This window comes from Cydia pomonella, chromosome 10 (assembly GCF_033807575.1).
Source record: "Cydia pomonella isolate Wapato2018A chromosome 10, ilCydPomo1, whole genome shotgun sequence".
In the NCBI taxonomy this organism is placed as follows: Eukaryota; Metazoa; Arthropoda; class Insecta; order Lepidoptera; family Tortricidae; genus Cydia; species Cydia pomonella.
In genome coordinates, this window is record NC_084712.1 from 4946342 (window position 1) to 4964211 (window position 17870).

At 42.6% G+C, this 17870-nt stretch overlaps 1 protein-coding gene across 1 annotated transcript; it reads right to left on the reverse strand.

Moving 5' to 3' along the window:
* Positions 1–62: 62 nt before the first annotated feature.
* Positions 63–17870, reverse strand: LOC133521901 (exocyst complex component 6). The gene is made up of 16 exons (XM_061857021.1): positions 17658–17870; positions 17393–17539; positions 15434–15539; positions 14638–14776; positions 13971–14151; positions 13715–13790; positions 13208–13346; positions 11797–11950; positions 8961–9097; positions 8060–8195; positions 7265–7350; positions 6785–6995; positions 6239–6331; positions 5895–6106; positions 4648–4848; positions 63–3680 (listed from the first exon to the last, which is right to left on the reverse strand). The coding sequence occupies exons 1-16, from the start codon at positions 17676–17678 to the stop codon at positions 3440–3442; spliced, it is 2280 nt and encodes a 759-aa protein (XP_061713005.1). The 5' UTR covers positions 17679–17870; the 3' UTR covers positions 63–3439.

Below are 17870 nucleotides of genomic sequence, written 5' to 3' on the forward strand. Positions count from 1 at the left end.
CCTTGGCATTGAAAGTGTTAACAAATTGAACACATATCTGTGAAAGAATAAGAAGTACTGAATTAAGCATTTTCTGCATTATTATTATAGCTTCATTTATTCCTTAGAATACATTACAATGCACAACAATTCGTAAATCATTTACATGCAAATTAATTTAGATACTAATTTCATCTTAATTAATTAAATTAATCATTAAATTTTACTATTAAATACGGTTACGATTTGAAATAAGTAAGTAATTATACATTTTGTTATTTTTCAATATATCTCATGCAGTTCAATTAAATTATTTATGAATTAAGGACCTCTATTCGAGTGAAGGCCTCCTCCATCTTATTCCATACTACTCTATCATTAGCTTTGGACATCCAGTCTCTGCCAGCTATTCTATTTATTTCATCTGTCCATCTCTGTCTTGGTCTTGCTCTTTTTCGTTTATGATGTTTCTGCATCATTAACCTAATGTAATTATTTATTTATTTACTGCCTATTTTTCTAAAAACTATATGCTATGTCAAAATTTGAAATAGCTCGCAAAAATGGTAGAAAGAAAACTCAACAATAGTAACAATACTCTATATTGACCATAAATACATACAAATAAAACTTCCATTACATAATTCCAAACGTACGAATGAATAAAACATACTTTTTAACATTTATGGATATGATTCCTAAAAAACTATAAATGCTCTCTATCACTACATTAGTTGATGTTGTGTAAATTACTTAAATAATGAATTTTTAAGACAAGTTCATAATGAAGATAGCCAATTTCTATAAAAAGTTGTGTTCGTTCTCATCACTGAAGATGACGCCACTGAATTCCACAGTAAAATGGGATGATTATTTACTGAGGGATGCTATCTTTGTATTGATAGTCTTTGTTATTGAATTGTCTTTAACAATTTATAGTCTTTGTTTCTGAATTGTCTTTACCAATTTATTATTAACAGTGGATTTTTTCTTTTGACGACCGGTCTGTCCTAGTGGGTAGTGACCCTGCCTACGAAGCTGATGGTCCCGGGTTCAAATCCTGGTAAGGGCATGTATTCGTGTGATGAGCATGGATATTTGTTCCTGAGTCATGGGTGTTTTCTATGTATTTAAGTATTTATAAATATGTATATATTATATATATCGTTGTCTAAGTACCCTCAACACAAGCCTTATTGAGCTTCCTGTGGGACTTAGTCAATTTGTGTAATAAAGTCCTATAATATTTATTTATTTATTTATTCTTAGACACCATTTACACTTTTTCGTAGCTACGTCAAAAGGAAATAATTATTTGTTTTACAAGGGGGCAGAGATGTTTAACCCCTCACGCTAATATTGATACCTGAGTAAGCGAAAGATTCCAAAATTAAAACATAAGCGTAGCGAGTGGTTCGAAAGGTGGAATCTTGAGCGTTGAGAGGGTTCAACAAACTTTGCCTCCGAGTGTAACACAACATTTTTCACCACACCAAACGTGAGAAAAATACTTAGGAACAGTAAAACATTGCAATGAGGAGCATCAATTCTACCAGCCATCATGAAGAAACAACTCAGAATTAGCATGGAATTATACTTTGCTACTCTTGTGGATAAAACGCTAATTTTTCATTTGTTATTAGAATAAAGAGAGCCTTTTCGAGCTGGTGGGGTGAAAATTAATTTTGATTTTTGTTTTTACAAATTCTGAATTTATTAAAGCTTGATATATTTGCGTAAAATTAAATGATGGCAGGTACGCAAGGATAACTTATCATATCATCATTGCATACGATTTTTGTTTTAACAGTACCATTTTAATCCTACTGTCTAATTTAGATTCTATGCTAAGCGAACCTATCTAACCGGAAATTAACCCTTTGAACGCCACGCCAGTGTGGCGACACTCCTCCTTTCGGCTTTTCTCGGCTCAGCATTGCTCCGAGCAATTATTAGGGTTGACACAACTTGACGTCCCTATACGTGCACGACCACAGATAAGATAATGACTTGAATTTTGACAACCCTAAATAGCCGGGATAGTGACATTAGAAAGGGACAGCATAATTCGACCCTGAATCGCTGTCAAACTTCGGTTTTGTATGAAGTGTCATTTCTGTATGGTAGTACTATTATTTATTCTGTGGCCACGCCTATAATTTGCGTGCGTCACCGTGAACCTTATCGGAATGTATGATGGTTGATATTGGCCTGCAACCGCGTTTCCTTAGGGCCACTTGCACCAATAACTAACCCCGGGTTAACCGGTTAAACCTGGAGTTACCATGGTTACAAGTACACTCTGACACTGGGTTAACGGTTGAACCGGTTAACTCCGGATTAGTGGTGCAAGTGGCCCTTAGGCGATCAAAGAGTTAACACACAAAGGCACTAAAAGCTTAACCCCTGGACTCCCACGGACAAAATCATACAAAATGTACTAGTCGAAAGCCTTAGAAGTTTCTGATATTGTCTATGCCTGCGACTCAAGGGGTTAATATATTTGTGAGATATATACAAAGACATATTATTACAAACTACATCCATTAGCAATACAAATAGATTACTCTCGAGTTTCAAGACAAATACTGATAAAACCCAAAGCGTTATTGGTTTTTGAAGAGGTGTACAGTCCAAGAATAAATCGTGCCCCTAAATGGCGTTACAGTTACTCCAGCTACAAAATTAGAGGTAAGATTTTTCCTTAAGACTACTCCTCTGCTACACTGTTAATTACCCTTTGCTATAGCTGATAACTTGGAGGATTTAATAATAGCCATACATTTGGTGTGCCTAGGGCTTCCAATCCCGGTATTCCGAGATCTCGGTATTCCGGGATCCCGTGGGATTTGCAGTCCCGCATTCTGAACGATGCAACAGAAATTAGAGCTGGCTATAATTCATCAGCCTCCCATCTTTTTTGTTCATCACCATCTCTGACTAACACACTTGAGTCTATAATCAAAAAAGAGATGAATGTTCATTATTGTGGCAGATCCATTGGTAAATAAATTATGCCTTTTCCTGTGGTTGGATATATTGTCTCTAAAATTCGCAGTAGTTAGGCAAAATCCATGTTATGTTTTCTTCGCTAATATTCTCAGCAGAAAGCTGACCAAACTGATTATATTTTAAAAATGAAAAATAATATTTAGTCTTCTGACGTTGTCATTAATGAAGGTATGTTTTTATTTTTCTTTATCTATGATCCTATGGTTGATTTGAAATGTGGAACAAGATTGATTAGTTAAATGTGTTTTAACCTTGTATTAATAGTTTTAATTTTCATGCGAGATCCCGTAATTACCGGGATCCCGCGGGATTAATAATACGCAGTCCCGCAGGTATCGGGATTAAAGATAGGCTGCGGGATCGGCTGACTGTTTTTCACATAAAATTACAGACAAGGCGTCTCCAGTTGTTAAATCCTCCAAGGCTGAAAAGGCATAGCTAGAGATAACTAGCCATCCTGATTTTGCAATTGTTTCAACTGCTTCAAAACGGTATCGAGCAGCTTCCTTCTGTCCCTCTCGTTCTTTTTCAAGACGGCAAAGACGGAAGACTTGGACTCGGCCTCCTTCAGCTTCTCGAGGAGGGCAGCCGCGTCGCGGGGAGTCACGAGGTTGTACTTGTTGCCCTCCATGTTGATGTCGTGCAGGTACGACGACCAGTCCCAGCCCGTGATGAGGTCGAGGAGTTGTCTGGAAAGTAACCATAGATGTCACTAGAAATGGCATTGAATTGGTCATATACTATCCAAAGTGGCCCTGACCCGGAAGATGCTCGGCAAACGGAAACATGGTCGCGCTAAATTTATTTGGCGCCATTCCGTGGAGCTAGAGTTGATGGGTGTATTGGGGATGGGGTGGGAGGAGGTTACCCAAGCAGCCCAGGACCGGAGTCAGTGGAAGAATACGATTCGAGCTCTACGCCCCAGCAGGGGTGAAAAGAAGAAGAGATGTCACCAGGGACAAAAGAGCTGGCAGCTTCCTTGCTCAACGAATAAGCATAGCGATTTAGCGAGGAAACGCTCCCAGTATCTTTGTACTTACCGTAGACTAGTGAACTGTTCCAGCAGCTCGCCCTCCCGCAGGCCGGGCACGGGCTCGGCGGCCGCGAACTGCTCGCACTGGATGACGTCCAGGTCCAGCTGGTACAGCGCGCCCGACGACACCTGCCTCACGCCGAGGTCCAGCAGCAGCTTACCGTAGACTAGTGAACTGTTCCAGCAGCTCGCCCTCCCGCAGGCCGGGCACGGGCTCGGCGGCCGCGAACTGCTCGCACTGGATGACGTCCAGGTCCAGCTGGTACAGCGCGCCCGACGACACCTGCCTCACGCCGAGGTCCAGCAGCAGCTTACCGTAGACTAGTGAACTGTTCCAGCAGCTCGCCCTCCCGCAGGCCGGGCACGGGCTCGGCGGCCGCGAACTGCTCGCACTGGATGACGTCCAGGTCCAGCTGGTACAGCGCGCCCGACGACACCTGCCTCACGCCGAGGTCCAGCAGCAGCTTACCGTAGACTAGTGAACTGTTCCAGCAGCTCGCCCTCCCGCAGGCCGGGCACGGGCTCGGCGGCCGCGAACTGCTCGCACTGGATGACGTCCAGGTCCAGCTGGTACAGCGCGCCCGACGACACCTGCCTCACGCCGAGGTCCAGCAGCAGCTTACCGTAGACTAGTGAACTGTTCCAGCAGCTCGCCCTCCCGCAGGCCGGGCACGGGCTCGGCGGCCGCGAACTGCTCGCACTGGATGACGTCCAGGTCCAGCTGGTACAGCGCGCCCGACGACACCTGCCTCACGCCGGGGTCCAGCAGCAGCTTGCGCAGGCGGCTCGCGATGCGATTGGTGGCTGCGCGGACTGCTGCTACTCTGCAAGTGACAGGATTTTGGTCATGTAAAGAAAATGGTTTTTTCATCAATCAAAATTAACAACTTTTACTATGGGTTCAACCCCGAAATCACGAAAAAAACTGGCTGTTTCATGGGAGTAGTTTTTTTTTCACGATTACGGGGTTGGTCCCATATTAAAAGTTGCTCAGTATGAGTATGACCAATATATTCACCCCGTAAATTATTGCCGGTGACTAAATAAACACCCTATACCGATTTCTTAAAGCCTAATGTCAAATACGAAATTGCGAAATCTCAATCAGAGATCAACGAATACCTTTCATAACAAAGACCAATAATAAAGAAAATTCTATACAATTTATGATTTAAGATCATGAATTTAAAAACAATTTTACAACCTGCTGTCAATTTACTCATTGTAATTCACTGTACTGGTTTCTATTGCGAATAAATTAACTGTCATCGTCACTGAGATCAATTTATCCAAAGCTCGGTGAAATTAACAAGAGCACAAACGGCAGCTATGTCTCCTTTTAAGACAGATAAGAAAAACCGTAAGTCATAGTTCTAAAGTAGTCAAACTTATTAACATTCTACAAGTTGTTGAACTTGCCTGGCACGTTCAGGTAGTTATTCTAAAGAAGAACCCACCATCAGCATGTCTGTAACAAAAGCGGAGGCCTGTCCGGTCGGTTCGACTAACATCCATCGTAGTTTTCGAGGGCAAACTTGTTTTTACAAGTTGTTGTACTAACCTGGCACGTTCCGACAGCTGTTCCGAACAAGTTAGTACCCTGGACAGGTAGCTCAGCATGTCTGTCACAAAAGCTGAGGCCTGTCCGGTCGGTTCGACCAACAACCAGTTGTACTTTTCGAGGTCAAACTTGTTTCTACAAGTTGTTGTACTAACCTGGCACGTTCCGGCAGCTGTTCCAAAGAAGTCAGTACCCCGGACAGGTAGCTCAGCATGTATGTAACAAAGGCCGAGGCCTGTCTGGTCCGTTCGACTAACAACCAGTTGTACTTTTCGAGGTCAAACTTGTTTCTACAAATTGTGTACTAACCTGGCACGTTCCGGTAACTGTTCCAAAGAAGTCAGTACCCCGGACAGGTAGCTCAGCATGTCTGTAACAAAAGCCGAGGCCTGTCCGGTCGGTTCGACCAACAACCAGTCGTAGTTTTCGAGGTCGAGGAACTCGTCGACTTTCTTTTCAAGGTTGTCGCAGATTTGTTTCTCTGCGTCGTCGCGGGCCGCTTGGAACATGCTGCCTGCAGCCTGCAACACAATTTGTAAAGATATCTGTCATTTTATCATGTATGAAGCTGTGGGTCTCCCAATCCTGAATAACTGTCTCGTGAATCTGACAATGAGTGGGATGACAATATTATAATTAAATTAAAAAAATACCTGTGTAGTGACCAGCTCTGAACCAGTGATATTGCTAATGAACTCGTAGAGACATATGGTCGCGTCTTCCAGATAGTGGGTGTCCACGATTATCTGAAAATAAAATGACGTCAATGAAATAGTACGTAAAATTAAGTAAGATTAATGTAGACAGTGTTAACTGCGATGTGGCTCACTTGTATAAGGGCCACTTGCACCATTCCACTATCACGGGGTTAACAGGTTAAACCTGGAGTTACCATGGTTACCAGAACAATTTGACGCTGGTTGAACCGTAAGTGGCACTAACAGGGTCACGAAATATCAGTACAAAAATCAGGTGGCAATTTCTCGAGTTTTTTTTTACGTTGTCGTATGAAAAATATTTAAGAACAGTGGTTTATGAAGTACATTACCTGGGCAAGTTGCATTATTGGCAAAGGATGCCGGAACAATGCCGATAGACAACTCGTAAAGGACCCAACAACAGCGAGGCCAAAAGTCTCGCCGCGGCCGCTCATCGGCCGCCGCCGAGGCCTAGGCCTTGAATACATGAGTGGTTAGTACCTGAACAAGTTGCATCAGTGGTAGAGGATGTCGGAACAGCGCCGACAGGCAGCCCGTAAAGGACCTGCTCAACAATAGCGAGGCCGAGTGTCTCGCCGCGGCTGCGCGTCGGCCCCCACCGAGGCCGAGGCCGGCCGAGTACTTGAGCCACGCGTATATGAACTCCTTCACTTGCACGTACACTGCGGGGACTATGGATGAGAATGGGAATCTGGAACGGGAAATTAAGAAAGAATGAGATGCTTGTGATGTCTGTTTAATTTTTACATCTCCGTATACATTTTAGTTTCGCCTACAGTCAAGTTAAGATCCTTTTTAATAACCTAGCTCAGTTAATTAAAATTTCTTCAAAGACATTATCTATTTCGGATTTTTTGCCATAGTAGTAAAAGTTTTTCATTCTAATTAACCTCACGGAGTATAGATGAATGTTGAATGACCATATATTTATATTAAACAAATAATAGTGCGAGGACTTACTTCCTGGGGAAACCTTGAGCTTCTAATTCTTCTCCGTCGTAAGGGAATGTGTCCATTACACCGTCATATTGTTCTTGATCGGCCACCTGATTTGAAAAATAAATAATACAACTATACATAAACATATACAAAAAACAAGCAAACTAGTGAAAATTTTAAGATATCAAAAGCGCGCACTCTTTGACAAGCTTTATGTTATGATTGCACGGGCCAAATCTTGCAAATTAAATTTGACCCACTTCCTGACTTCCAATGAAGCTGAAAATTTGCATACATATGTATGTCGGGTGACAAGAATGGATAGGATAAGGAATGAGTATATAAGAGGAAGCCTGAAAGTTGCACCCATAATAGATAAAGTAAGAGCGAATCGCCTAGCGTGGTATGGGCATGTGATGCGGAGGGATGAAAGTCACGTGACGAGAAAGGTATTCCGAATGAATGTGGAGGGATGGAACGGGAGAGGAAAACCTAGGAAACGGTGGATGGATTGTGTGAGAGATGACATGAAACGAACGCGAGTGAACGATGAGATGACGAGTGACAGAAAGATATGGAAGAAAAAGACATGCTGCGCCGACCCCAAATGAATGGGATAAGGGCAAGCGAATGATGATGATGATGTAAGTCGGGTGACAATGCAATAATATGTGCTATCGAGCTGATCTGATGATGGAGATAGGAGGTGGCCATAGGAAATCTGTGATAAAACAACACAGACTTAACAAAAGAGACTTTCCTTCGTATAATTAGATAGAAGCTGTTCAATAATGTAACCAACTACAGTATGCTCACCTCAATAGGCAGGAAGGTGGCATTGTCCAGTATATCCCTGAACACGACCACCCAGCGCTGCATCAGCACCTCCGTGTAGTGCTCCGCCATCTCCTGCAGGAGCAGTGGGAGCGGATCCGCGGGCAGGCCGTAGCATCTGTAATAGTACATTACTATAGAGGCCGGGAAATGAAGGGTTGCAGGACAAGCAGACAGAAGTAGATAGGGTTACGCGGCCGGCAACCCCGTTTCTCGCCGAGATTTGTATAGTGATTTTCTACTACTAGCAATGAAATAGTTATTTACAGTACATATGGTGCTACTTTACCGCACTAGTGCGATAATTACCACATTACGTAACTATGTCGAAAATTTAAAGGGCCATATGTAATGTAAAATGTTGTACGATACATTTGCGTTGCGAATAGGCAATTCGCACGTACAACGTTTTACAGTATATATGGCTCTTTAAAGTTTCGACATATGCTGTTTAGGGTCGGCAACGCGCATGTAACTTCTCTGGAGTTGCAGGCGTACATGGGCTACAGAGACTGCTTACCATCAGGCGGGCCGTATGCTTGTTTGCCACCGAGGTTGTATAAAAAAAATGCACGGAAAGTACTCATTCCCGCACGTGTGCAGGAAAGTAGCACCTTATTGTACTGTAAAAAAATTTTAGTCAGTTTATTTTATTCGTAGGTTTACACATATAAAAACGGCATTCATCCATCATATAGTAGTAGATTCGTAATTTGTTCCGATATTTATCGGATAATTATCAAATACTATAATTATCTGGATAATTTCGAACCCTGTTCCTCATTTATTTATTTTGTGTATATGTATATGTGTTTTTTTTTCAAATTAAGGTTTCTTTGTCTTCTTATATATTAGAGTGATCTAAATAGATAGTAGTACTCACTTGAGCGTGTTAATGAACAGCACTATCTGATGCTTGATGCTCAACATGAGGGTCGGGTCTGTGATGAGCGATGTGTTTGTACGCAGAGTCGAAGCTACTTTATTCACAGACATACTCCATGTGTCTAGAAGCCAATCCTGAAATAATACATCACTTAAAGCGTTTCTTAGGGTTCCGTAGTTCACTAGGAACCCTTAAGCGGCCTCCACATTTGCACGCGAATCATGGTGCGAAGCCGCGAACGCGAGTGTGGCGTCGATTCGCAGATTGTTCACGCCTTCGCGCCTTGTTCCCCGTTTTTTTGTCGGCTTTTCGGCCCACGTCAAGAGACACGAAGCGCGAACTTGCAAGACTCCACATTACACACTATTTTCGCTCATTTGTGGCAAGATAAATATTAATTATATTATGATACATTATATTAAGCACCTATATTTTACGGTATTACAACAAAACAAAATGCAAAAACAGCTAAATCGCGTATGATGCCGTAGGTAACTAGCAGTTAAACTACTTGATCAGCTGACGCTTTTCCGCCATCTTGCCGCAAACCAAACTGCGAAATCGCCGTGAGATTGTGTGAGTGTGGAGTTGCCAACGTCGCGATATATTCGCTCCGCGAAGTCGGGCCGTGATTCACGCGTTTAGTTTGAAGGGGGCCTTATAGTTTCGCCATGTCCATCTCCTTCACTTGTGAAAGAGCACTCTTATAGAATATAAAGTGTTAGGGGTACATACACTCAGTTAACGTAACAATTTAGTTTTCAACTTAGGCCACAAGGTGGCAGACCCAAACACGGTCTCTATAGTATTTGTCCATAAAACTAGCAAGGAGAAAAGTGACAAATCCCCTCCATTGGTGGAGCCGGATTCGAACCGGCATCTTCAACAATCGCGTCTAACGCTCTGGACCTCTAGGCTAATTCCTCAAGGGACGGATGGAGGGGTCAGGCAGAGGTAGAGGTAGCGGGGTAGTAAGACCACTTACAAAATATTTCATTAAAAATATTTGATTTGTTCCCAAATAGTTGAATATTTGGCCCTTGACCGCCAAAGATGCCAATTGACGCACGCGGCTACATCCCAATATGAACCTTCGTGCATTCCGACAAGATGATAACGCGCCGCGCACGATAGGCGTGGGGTTCAAACGGTTAATAATAATAAATATATAATAGGACATTATTAGATTATTATTACACAAATCGACTAAGTCCCACAGCATAGTACAAGGAGTGGGAAGTAGGTTATGTTCATATAACAAACTGCGCGCGGCTTGTATTATACATACAAGTTGTATATGTGCGCCATAGTATCTATGCGTCGCCGCACGCACACTCGAACTAAATCTCGACCCGTTTGCCAGTGCGCCAGTCGGGGCTTTTGTTTGAGTGTGCGTGCGGCGACGTAAAGATACTATGGCGCACACATGCAAGCCGCGCGCGGTGCGTTTGTATGAAGATAATAGACATGCGCGAAACAGTGCTTCAAAAAGTAATGCTATATCACATCACCTTTTCGAAAACGTAATGTTACACTGAGATATCACATCACACATCACTCGAAACGAAACATTTACCCAAACGAATACAGCGCGCGGGCGCGCGCGTGATGGCAACGTCACACTCATCACAGTACCAACTACATTACGCAGCGAGTGTTAGGACTCTAGGGCGTATCATATCGGCGCGTCGATCTATTACGCATTGCGTTTTGTCACCGCCATGTGATAGATCGTTTTTGTTAATGTTTTTATTTTTATAGTCGTAAAATATGCAACATACATAAAAAAATAAAAGAAAATATCTGTTAATTAATGAGATAACGCCATCGACAGTCACATGATAGTATTTTTATTTGGGTATATCAATAAAATTATGATATGATACTGATACGAGAATAAATTAAGGATAAATAAGTAACTTCACTCGTGCTTAATTTACTTTGCCGCGAAAGTCAACCAAACCAAACATTTCACAACAATAATAAACAGTAAATACGTTTTTGTTCGTCAAATTCAAACTCGCAAGCTCGCAAGAGAATTATCATTTAGCCGCATCCTTATAGGTAAAATACTAAAAACATTGTAAGCTCTATGGTAACGCATTACAGTTTTAAATCGATTGCAGGTGCAAAAATCCGTTATCGTATCAATTTAATGAAATTTGCAATAACTCAAATGCGACTGCTACGACCGGCCGAGCGGACCGATCCGAAGTGTTCCGAAAGCATTGCGGAATGAGAGCGAGCGAGCAGTGAGTGCGGGTGCGAGCGGGATACCAAAGTAATGATAGCATGGCACACAAACATGTGATGGTGTGATGCATCACACCATCACGTCTCATTTCTCATTACATTATACATTACGCGGATTGTATATGTATAGACTTGAACGGCCCTTTCGTACCGACTACCGGCGCGTCAATCTATATTGATGCTTTACGAGTTTACGCGCGCTTCGGCCAGTCATGTGCTCGAGTGATATTTGAAGTAATGCTTGGTTTCTCGGAGTGATGCGTAATGCAACATTACGCGTTTGAGTGATATCTCATTTGTGATGTTACGCGCATTACTTACACATGTCTAGAAGATAACCTACTTCCCCACTCTTTGTACTATGCCCACAGTAACCTCAATAAGGCTTGTGTACTTAGTCAACAATATAATATAATATATAAATACTTAAATACATAGAAAACACCCATGACTCAGGAAAAAATACCCGTGCTTATCACATAAATGCCCTTACCAGGATTTCAACCCCGGAACATCGGCTTCATAGGCAGGGTCACTACCCACTAGGCCAGACAGGTCGTTAATAATACCTAAATAATACCTTGGAAACCAGCCCTGCACCAGTGCTAAGAAGATGTTCCTCCAGTATGAAGAATCCCAGCACTGCATTGAGGTAGTTCTTCACGCTTTGTATGTTGTCGTGAAGGTTGCCCGAAGGGATCAGCACCAAACGCGCTTGCTGCTTGCGTTGAGCTCTGTGAAGATATTACTCATTAGTAAAAACGTAAATGGAATTTAAAAAAAAAACCTAACGAAATGAAACAGATTTATAGATTTTGATAAAACATGTCTAAGAACCACCGCTAGACGTGAGAAGACCTGCTTTCATATAAATAAATCCGCATCCAAACTCTGGATACATAACTCTGGTTATGAAGAGGCGACGTTTGACATTGTGCAGCCGCCAGAGTGCAGCACGACCACAAACCGTAAACAGTTTTTAGAAGTTTTCACAGATTATTTGTTACGGATAAATATGACATTAATGCATCAAGGCGGTTTGTTTACTGTTTGTGTTACCACAAAACATGATGAGGTACAACGCCACCTTCAAGGTCGGCTATAAATCTCAGGACACAATTTCTCTTTAGACTTTACACTTTTTCCACAATTTTAACTGTTTGATACTGTCAGAGCTGTTGATGATGATGATGAACAGCTCAGCTGAGGGGTTGACTCTTCAAGAAAGGCCAGTTACTGACCTGTAGTACTGTATGAAGTCGTTCTTGGCGCCCAGCACGCCGTGGATGTGCAAGCAGCGGTGCAGCGGGCTGAAGTCCACCAGCTCGTGAGGGCACTGGGGTCCGAGGTTCCTACAGTTACTGACCTGTAGTACTGTATGAAGTCGTTCTTGGCGCCCAGCACGCCGTGGATGTGCAGGCAGCGGTGCAGCGGGCTGAAGTCCACCAGCTCGTGAGGGCACTGGGGTCCGAGGTTCCTACAGTTACTGACCTGTAGTACTGTATGAAGTCGTTCTTGGCGCCCAGCACGCCGTGGATGTGCAGGCAGCGGTGCAGCGGGCTGAAGTCCACCAGCTCGTGAGGGCACTGGGGTCCGAGGTTCCTACAGTTACTGACCTGTAGTACTGTATGAAGTCGTTCTTGGCGCCCAGCACGCCGTGGATGTGCAGGCAGCGGTGCAGCGGGCTGAAGTCCACCAGCTCGTGAGGGCACTGGGGTCCGAGGTTCCTACAGTTACTGACCTGTAGTACTGTATGAAGTCGTTCTTGGCGCCCAGCACGCCGTGGATGTGCAGGCAGCGGTGCAGCGGGCTGAAGTCCACCAGCTCGTGAGGGCACTGGGGTCCGAGGTTCCTACAGTTACTGACCTGTAGTACTGTATGAAGTCGTTCTTGGCGCCCAGCACGCCGTGGATGTGCAGGCAGCGGTGCAGCGGGCTGAAGTCCACCAGCTCGTGAGGGCACTGGGGTCCGAGGTTCCTACAGTTACTGACCTGTAGTACTGTATGAAGTCGTTCTTGGCGCCCAGCACGCCGTGGATGTGCAGGCAGCGGTGCAGCGGGCTGAAGTCCACCAGCTCGTGAGGGCACTGGGGTCCGAGGTTCTCTCGAGCGATGCCGAGAACGGCCATGTCTGGAAGTAATCATCAGTTGACATATGACATGACAAAAAATGTAGATTATAAAATTTTGGTAGACAGAGGCAACCAACATGACTTTATTTAGATTTTTTTTTTTCATAAGAACAGTTTACATCGATTGCATTTATAAAACAATCAATATTTTATTTGGCATAATACGGCTACAAGATCTTATTCTCATCTACCAACTTTAAGGCCGGGGACAGAACGCGAGCAGGCCGCGGCGCGACGAGCAGCAAATTAAGGCCGTGCATACATTGCGCTCGATTCGGCCTTGATCTGCTTGAACAGATACATTTACATTTCACCAATAAATTGATTGGTTTGGTAAACACGGAAATTTTAATTGATCTGTACTAACCCTTCTTAGTTTTTACAATAGTAGCCAAGCTTCTACCCAGCATGTCTTGAGTTTGCTTTAATGCCATTGCACCAACCTGTGAAAAAGATATGTCATAATCATAAAGTGGAACGTGGAACAATAGGAAATATGTACTCTTCGGCAAAATTGTTGACTTGTGTACACTATAAAGTCCCATGACGGCATACGGTACGGTAGTTGTTCGAGGGTCTTCAGGGCTAGGTAGTATCTGATGAGCAACCGATGATGACTGTACCTGGGGACTGAGCCGGCGTATGTTCTCCAGGAACCCTCTGAGGTCGGCCATGGACGCGTCCCGTATGGCTTGCCGCAGGCGCGGGATGTCGGCTGCGATCTGCGCGCACCACTTGTATGGGCCTACGCGCGGGAGGAGAACGTGTTCTAGTTGTTCGAGGGTCTTTAGGGCTGGGTAGTATCTGAGGAACAATTTGCATACTTAGTTAGATAGAGTAGAGAGGCAGAAGTAACTAAGCTCAGTAGTCTTGTTTATATCTTAGATCAGGGGTCGGCAAACTTTTGAGTAGATGAAAATGGATCTCGGTTTGCTTGGCAATGCCGAGAAGGGTAATTGTCAATTTCAACAAAGAAATAGTTTTTTGCTTGTTTATGGATCAATGATAGTAGATAAATAAGCTTAATTATTTGATTGATAAACACTCAAATAATTTTCGTATTATGGTGTGTCTGTCGTGTGTTTCAACTTCAAACAAAAGAATATGTGATGCGATACTCTTTGTGTTCATGGTCAAACATATGGACTGAAGCAGATCTCTTGAAAGCTACACCCCGAAATATAGAAATAACAAAGCATTGGAAAGACGAAATTTTATTTTAAGTTATATGATCCCTCACCAGGTAAGAAAAAGTTGAACTCCAAACTCAACTAGTAACTAAACCTGTACCTCTTAGCCTCAACCTGGGTCTTCAACTTGGAGTAAGTAGTAAGCAACGGGAGGCAGAGCTCCATCTTTTCAATAGTAGCCGCGATGTTCAGCTCCACACGACGCGCTCTGATCAACTCCTCGGCCCGGGAGCAGAGGCCTTAAATAATAGCCAAAGGCATGAAACAAAATATTTATATTTAATACAGCTTAAATGTAAAAATCGTGAGTTTTAGGGGTATAGCACACTGCGTCCGATTCGCACGTGAGAGTGCATGCTCCGGCGTGAGAGCGGGATGTCTCTATAATACGCGCATAGCGTTGTCTCGCTCAAACTTCGAAGCGACATGCGAATTGGACGCAGTGTGCCATGCCCATAAATCTGAACTCAACTTTATTTGAATTAGAAAAACTCAAGTCTCTATTAGTGTTCTAAGTTTTTTCTACAATGAAGATTAGTTATCCACCTATACATTTCACCCCGGGAGATAGACAGTCAACCTTTTTCTAATTAGTACTGGGCAAAAGAAATGGAAGATGCTATGTTTAATAACAGATGACTTCACAAGTTGCTATAGTTTTTAAAATTAATTCCTTGGTTCTCACTGATGCAATATTGGGTAAAAAAAGAGAATCCAAATTCTAATTTTAAATGCCAAGTTTGTTTTGGCTGGTCACAGGGGTGTAAAGTTTCCTTGGGAATTAGAGTTAATTCAGTTCTTTATATATGAATATTGTACACAGTTGCAAATCTGTTAAATTTTTCTTGATACGCTTCATTAACCCAATTGGCTTGCACACCTTGTATGGTTATTACCTTCTGTGGTCTCCTTAACATTGCCATCCACATTTGATATCTCAGCATGCAGCTCTTCTGCATGTGAGCGGACTTGGAGCAACTCACGGATGGAGTCAATGAAGCCCTGCAAAACACATTTGTTACTATAAGTACTAGGGATAAGGTGGCTGTCACACTACCACCCATCCAGATATGGGTACTTGTAGTAGAGAGGCAACAGTGATTCTAAGCTGAATTTAGGTGTAATTAGAGTGACAGGGACTATGAAACAGGGAAAATGCAGAAAGGAATGAAGCAGGGAGACCCCTTATAACCTAAACTGTTTTCTGCAGTTCTAGAATATGTATTCAGAAAACTCAACTAGGAATCTTTTGGTCGTAGGAGGAGTAAAACTAACAAATCTAAGGTTTGCTAGTGACAACAGCTTGCAGACGGCAGTAAAGAAGTTGGGCTGACAATCAATACCGAAAAGACCAAGATAATGACAAACAGTGTAAAAGAAGATTATATATATACCACAACCTCATTGCTTATGCAGAACAATACACATATCTTGGACAAGTGATATCACCTCAAAACTTGACACTACAAAAAATAGACACTAGAATCGGAAAAGATACTGGTCACTAAAGGATGGCCTTACATATGGATGTCAAACATGGGCCCTAGCTGTCATGGAAAGCAAAGCTCTCCAAGTTTGTCAAAATGGTATGGAAAGAAGCATGTTGAATATAAAACTTAGACATAGAATATGGAGGACATTAGAATGTAAACAAAAACAATTTGATTTATTATTTATTTACTTAAATTTTATTGCACGATATAAAATGGTACAAATGGCGGACTTAATGCCTTAAGGCATTCTCTACCAGTCAACCATTGGGTCAAACAGAAACTTCCAGTTAGTGCAGGATTGTACACAACGAGGGGAGTATGAAACACAAATCAAGTTATTCTAAACAATACAACAATATTCTATTTATACACTTACACATATAAAAATAATAGCAAAATATACCTACATATATACACGACATACATACATAATTATACACCGATAAATATATATTATGTACCCAAGTATACAAGTAACATGCGGATCATTTATTAACTTTGAGCGAGTAAGAGAGGTGCTTATGTAACTGGTTTTTAAAAGAAAATTTGCTCTGTTCTTATCTTGAGAGTAGAGGGAGATCATTCCAAAGGCGAATTGCCTGAAGGGTGAAGGAGTTGGAAATAAAGCCCGTGCGGTGATGGGGAATAGTTTGTTTCAGACTTCTAGATATACGCAAATCGCAACCGGGACGTGGTGTGTTGTGGTGGTATAATTGACTACAGTGAAGGTGGTTGAGAAGAAGGCTGGCTCAACTGGACTTGGCTGGAAAGAGCTGGAAGTAACCGCCCAGGATTGCACCAAATGGAAAATTCCTCTGCGAGCCTTATGTCCCTAATGAGGGATAACAGGATCACATCATCATCATCATCAAGTGGAGGTGGACCGGCCACATGCTACGAGACAAAAGAGAAAAATGGTCATGAGACATTACAACATGGTACCCAAGAGATGGGACAAGGAATGATGGTGGGCAAAAAATGAGATAGGAAGACGACTTCAGGCAGGTAGCTGGAGCCTTGTGGTGAAGACAGGCTCTGGACAGAGACGTATGGAGGAATATAGGAGAGCCAAGGGCAACCAGACAAAACCTCTGAGGAGAAAGGATAGCAGAACCCAGAGCACAGCAGAGAGTGAGAAGGCCCTCAGATTCACCTAAACTCTGTTTGTGGATATAAAATGTACAAAAATAACTCTTCTATGGCGAATGTACTACCCAATCAGCCCTAACAACTTGCGATTTTAGTACAGAACCAGACAACCAACATACACCCACAACAGACACTCATATACAACTTCGGTGTTTGCGGTAGGCACTCTGGTTTCAGTGAGTCAAATGAATCATTTTATAGCTGGTGAAATACCTGATAGTGGAAGTTGCACAGTTTCTCGATCTCCTTGTCATGCTGCTTGATACGCTCGTCAAGTTGCTGCACGAACGCTTCATGTCCGTCACCTTCGTACACCGAACGGAACGCCGGACCCCAATAGTCGTCTATTCCTTCAATTTCCTGCACAATTCATAGCAAACAAAACTATAAGAGACTTATATGACCCATTTAACGGAATTATCAATCATAAACATGGTTAACTTTGCAAGAAAAATTAATTAACGAAGTGGGTGTATACCTGAATAGTAGCACTCGTCATTTTAGACCGGTTTTTGTTATTAATAACACTGTAAATATAGGTCACAGAAGTTGATTTCTGATAACATTTCAAGAACGATTTACTATTCTGTGTATAAATGGGATTTTCTCATATTTATAATATAAAAAACAAGTAACGTAACAACGAAATCACAGAAAAAATGTTGACATTGACTTTGACATTGACATTTTT